Source organism: Octopus bimaculoides, chromosome 9 (assembly GCF_001194135.2).
Source record: "Octopus bimaculoides isolate UCB-OBI-ISO-001 chromosome 9, ASM119413v2, whole genome shotgun sequence".
Taxonomy (NCBI): Eukaryota; Metazoa; Mollusca; class Cephalopoda; order Octopoda; family Octopodidae; genus Octopus; species Octopus bimaculoides.
In genome coordinates, this window is record NC_068989.1 from 188,655 (window position 1) to 194,575 (window position 5,921).

The 5,921-nt window shown below is 35.1% G+C and overlaps 1 protein-coding gene across 1 annotated transcript in view; it reads left to right on the top strand.

Annotated features, from left to right (window-relative positions):
• The window catches only part of LOC106868373 (spectrin beta chain, non-erythrocytic 1), a 183,489-nt gene that overhangs the window by 143,581 nt on the left and 33,987 nt on the right, over window positions 1-5,921 (top strand). The window contains exons 74-76 of the mRNA XM_052970308.1: window positions 1,229-1,327; window positions 2,565-2,747; window positions 5,517-5,639. Of these exons, the coding sequence (XP_052826268.1) occupies window positions 1,229-1,327; window positions 2,565-2,747; window positions 5,517-5,639 (405 nt within the window). The remainder of the gene's footprint in view (window positions 1-1,228; window positions 1,328-2,564; window positions 2,748-5,516; window positions 5,640-5,921) is intronic.

Consider the following 5,921-nt stretch of genomic DNA (forward strand, 5'->3'; position numbering starts at 1 on the left):
GGCTTCTTTCAGTTTCCGTCTACCAAATCCACTCACAAGGCTTTGGGGGGAGGGGGAAATATGTACAAAAATACGGAGATTATGATTCTGAAAAAAAAAATTGTAAAATTTCAATTTTTCAACAAAAAAAAAATTACCCCAACCCCCTCCCGATTCTACAGCCTTGACCCTCAAGCAGGCTATTCACATGCTAGAAATAACAGCCAAATCTTACAAAACTACGATGACATAATGAAAGAAACAAAAGAAAATATGTAATCAATCTACTCACCTTTCTGCAAAGATTTCTTTCAGAGTAATTTCCTGCTGTAATATGACAAAGTGAAATTAAAGTGTTCATTTAAGGAAATATTGAAGCAGCTTGCTCCAGAGGAAATAATAGATTTTTTTGAAAACAAACGGTATTATTGCCACAAGTAAAACATGTGTTTGCACACACGATATGAAGGAACACCTTAATTTAACTTAGTCACAGTGTTTCTTTGCTATTTTCACTTTTCTTTTTTCAAAAGAGTTTGCTGTTATTTCTGCTCTCGTATTTCAATATAATAAAAACGTTGATATTTCATGGCTTTTCAGTTATTTTCAATGCAACTATCGGTTCTGTGGTGAAAGCATCTGGCTTAGTGGTTACGATAGTGGTTCCCTACTGACTTTTAGCTATGCCCAAAATCTCCACTGATACCATTTTACAACATTTTATAAAATGGGAAGTGGAGTCTACCAGCAGTACTATCCAATGGGATATTATACTCTAGAACATTCTGAACTAACATTTTTTATCACTCAATTATTGGTCTTCTTGGTTGTATTTAGTAGAATTATATTATTCGATTTGTGGACAGCAGAATTTGGCTTGCTTGTCCAGGCAGCGGAATGGCATCATTGAAAAGCTGAAACCAAGCGCATTGTGACCAGCAATGTTTAACAGCATCCAATAATCTGGTTGATCACATGACCATGTGATATTGTTCAATTAGCCAAACATTTGTGATCTTCCTTCTGAGATCGGTTTAGGTGTGCAAGGTCCCATCACTTAATGTGTTTGATAGACCACAGGATTATCATTTGGTCCACTTCTCTTCTCCTTTGAGTTTTCAAACTCAGTTCATGAGATTTCATCTTCCAAAGCAGACTTTTTTATTTTTGTGGTGGGAGGTAGTTTTAATGGTTTATGTTGATATATCTATTGATTACTAGAATCCTGCATTGTTTCTGTTTTCTGTAGATCCAACAAAAAATCGACACCCTCACTGAAGCTTATCAGACAATGTTACAGAATTGGAAGGAACACAAAAAGGTTCATGAATACAATCTTGAAGCTCAGGTATGTCAATTAATTTCATTTAACATTATTTTTCCTTTTTATTTCATTGGTTAGTAACATCAGTGCTAATGACCTTTACAGACCTCTCAAACTGAGGAGAATAGACAATTGTCAGTTTGAAATTCTTGAATTTCAAAAATATTTCACTATAATATTGTGAGAGGAAATGGTTTTATAACTGAATATTTTCCCTGATCCAAACCTCCAAGTCATTTAAATAGGCAAAACTTATATTACACTCGATTACAGTGTTAAATCTCTTTGGCAGTTTGTTAGTACTGTATTGCAAATAATAACATGACTCTTGAATATAAAAACTTTTGCATTTTATTGGATAATTGATTTAATTTCTGAGGCTTTCAACCTAAAAACATTTCAGTTATGGAAATGAACTAATTTAGCTTCTTCTACTCCGGCACAAATATTAACTTCTTATCATAGAAAAACTGAATGCATACTATAAGACTTTCTAGTTAGCAGTTTTATGGGAGATATGTTTGCACTATTGCTGCCTATATGCTCATATACATAAGCTCAAATATAATTACAATAATTATATTGTCTGAGAACAAGGCATCTGGCAGTAAAAAAAGAAGAAAAAAAATTTATCAGCAAACAGATTTTCTATTCATTCTCTGCTGGATGTGTAATGTCAGTTTGCTTACACAATAGAGTGTAAGCACCCTGAGAGAAAAGTTGGACATAAGAGGCATCAGATGTGGTGTGCAAAAGAGACGACTGCACTGGTATGGTCATGTGTTACATATGGATGAGGACAGCTGTATGAAGAAGTGTCACGCCCTAACAGTGGAGGGAACCTGTGGAAGAGGTAGACCCAGGAAGACATGGGATGAAGTGGTGAAGCATGACCTTTGAATGTTGGGCTTCACAGAAGCAATGACAAATGACTGAGACCTTTGAAGATATGCTGTGCTTGAGAAGACCCGGCAAGTCAAGTGAGATCGTAGCCATGGCTGATGCCAGTGTCATGTAACCAGCCTGTTTAAAAGTACCCTTTGATCGTCGGGCAATATACTGTGCTTGAGAAGACCTCACATGCACATGCCTATATACCTGTCATATGTATATAGGTGTGTATGTGGAGAGGGAGAGAGAGATGGTCACAAAGGCACTGTAACAATATATGGAATGTTTTTGAATTTTCAGGTTTCCTAGTTTCCATTTATATCAAAATAGTACATTTTTATTCTTAATTTCATTGTAAACTTTCTTTTAGAAATTCCGTAAAGAAATGGAGCAGTTTGAAAGCTGGATAGCAGTAAGAGACCAGACTGTGAAAGATCAGAAATTCGGTAATTCTATTGAAGAAGTAGAAGAACTAATCCGAAAACATGAAGATTTTGAAAAAACTATTGCTGCACAGGAAGAAAAATATAACGCACTCCTTAAAAAAATCAAGGTTTGATACTCTGCCTTCATAACATTATTACTTTTTCTTCTTCCCTTCTTGATCAAAGTTTAAAAAATATTATCTTTTACTGAGTATTTCTATCAATTTTATCAATCTTCGTATAAACAGCATTTTCTGAAGGATGTAGCATAAGAATTCCAGTATGATTTATTTGTATGAATTGTAATATTGAAAACTGGTATCTGTTTGTTATAAATTTGAGAGTGATAAAAACCATCATCATCTTGTACTGCTTACACAGATTCCCATGGCTCTATGTTGCCATCCAATTCCATTATTATGAATTTGAATTCGGAGCTTCAGTCATAATGAATCTTTCATTAGCTGATCACACAACCATGGCCACCACTCCTATGGATGTGTTGCAGTTACTCTCTTGATAGAGATTGGTGATCCCAACTGTTGATCTTCTAGGACAGTGGTTCCCAAACTTTTTATTTAAATGAGTTTTCCAATGGCTCCCTTTTAATATGCTTATCCTTATATATATATATATATATATATATATATATATGAAATTCTGAATTTAGTTCATGGACCCACAATACTACTCCTAGTACTACCTTTGCAGACCCCAGGTTGGGAACCACTGTTCTATCTGCCCAGCATCAATGTAAGAAGCATTGTTGGCTTGGTTGTGCTCTTCTGCGACCTCTTCACAATCTACCGTGCTGCAGTATCCCTAGTAGCATGGCTGAATGGATGCTATGCCTTGCCAGAGGGTAGCCCATAAAAACTGGTCTGATGTTTGAGACAGAGGAAAGACAGCTGCCAGACATGATAGATGTTGTTAACTATGTAAAAGTAGATCATGATTCTTCAGCTTTACTCTAATAGCTTTCAGACCCCAAATGAGAGAGAGAGAGAATATGAAAGAAATTGTTGTATTCAGTGCTTAGGTGTACTATTGGGTTGTCCAGAAAGTTTGTGCCGATTTTTAAAGGAAAGAAAAAGGTCAATAAATACTTGCCATTACATTTTTAATCAACCAAATATGAACCATTTTGTTGCACAATGCATCTCCATCTTTCCTTTAACTTGAAAATACCCTCTTCCCAGAATTGAGGTAGTTTCATGGCAAAGAATTCATCAAGGTATCTTTTTACGTCATCCAAGGAATTGAAATTTTTACCATTAAGACTATTCTGCAGAGACCTGAATAAGTGGAAATCTAAAGGAGCAATATCTGGTGAATATGGAGGGTGGGGTAACACATCCCAGTCGAGCTGCAGCAATTTTTGTCTGGTTCCCAAAGAAATGTGTGGTCTTGCATCATCATGTTGGAAAACAACACCCTTCCTTTTGGCTAATTCTAGACGTTTCTCTTTTATTGGTGCTTTTAACTCGTCCAGTTGTGTGCAGTATTTCTCAGAATTAATTGTCTGCTTACTTGGGAGAAGCTCATAGTACAGAATTCCTTTCCAATCCCACCATAAGAGATTTTATTGTTGGTATATGTAGAAATAAAATAAAAATGCATGGGTATATATATGAGTGAGTGTGTGTGTGGATTCAATGTATTTAATAGAGGTTTGGAGGAATTAGTTGTATCTTTGAAACAAATAAAGAGAAATTAACAGCATATTCACAAGTCTAGTTTTAAAGTTAAACTTGAAAATTTTTTTGAGTTTATGAAATTTATGTAAGTTTCCATTGAGTGAACTGTATCTTCTGATGATTGCAAAATGATTATAGAATCATAAATTTTGGAGGGTCTGAGATTGGAAATAAAATTTCAGCTATTCTGAGTTGAGATCTGTTTGTTGAGTTATTGGTTGGTCAGAGCTATGTAAAACACGTCCTGTGTCCTCCATTGTTTCCTCAATCAGCATATTGTTGCTCAGGGGTATAGATGATCTCTTTAAAAATGGTTTGGACAACTTCTTTGATAAAATAGATAAGTGCTTAAAGGGAAAATATTCCTAATGGAGTTAGCTTGGGGAAATTTCTTCAAATATTACTTCTGCTTAGTTGTAGATTCACTAACGTTACACTTAAAATGAACTCTCCCTGAATGTATACAAGTCTAACAACTTTCCTAGATTCTACCTCTGGAGGTGAAACAAAACATCTGTAATAGATAGGAACTTAAATCCTATGAACAGCTTGTTCAGTGCTCTTTGCTTGTAACCAGTTTAGTTTTTTTGCTTAAAGATGTCTTCAGGTTGTTGGTAAATTAATATAAATGATAATCTCTCTTTATCTATCTATCTATCTATCTATCTATCTATCTACCATTCTCTCTATCTATCTCTCTATCATTCTCTCTATCTCTCTATCTAGCATTCTATCTATCTATCTGTCTATTATTCTCTCTCTATCTATCTATCTATCTATCTATCATTCTCTCTATTAATAAAAGTTGTATCTTCTTAGGATTAAGGTCAGGGTTGATAGTTTTTAAGAAATACTTGAATCTCTCTAGTCTTAGCTTAAACTTGCCACATTAAGGGCACTTTGTTGCAGTCTTAAATTTGTTTGATGTAGCTATTTTGTTTATTTTGATTCAGTAATTAATAACTTTTAAACTGATTAAACTGTTGCAAGTTTGAGATTGTTCCAGAGAATATAGTATCCTTTAATCAATTTAAGAGACGTATCATCAGCTGCCACGAATAGCATTGTACCATACGAAAGGAATATAACTGCTTTGTGATTAAATACATCAAAACATTGATATCTCGAAAACACTGATAACACATTTTACCTTTACTTTCTAAACTTATTAAGATAGGTTTAAAATCTTTGTCATTATAGATTGAAGATGCTATGGCTGAAAAGCACTTAAAAGACCAACAGGATCAAATGCAATCAGAAAACCGAAAAGATAAGGATCGACTCAATGAAATTCGACGAAAGGAACAAGAACGAATCTTAGAGGTCAGTAAAAGAAAAATATTTGGGGTTTCGAAATTTTTTTTTTTTTTTAACTTAGAAAGATGTCATCGTTTAACGTCCGCTTTCCATGCTAGCATGGGTTGGACGATTTGACTGAGGACTGGTGAAACCGGATGGCAACACCAGGCTCCAGTCTGATTTGGCAGAGTTTCTACAGCTGGATGCCCTTCCTAACGCCAACCACTCAGAGAGTGTAGTGGGTGCTTTTACGTGTCACCCGCACGAAAACGGCCATGCTCGAAATGGTGTCTTTTATGTGCCACC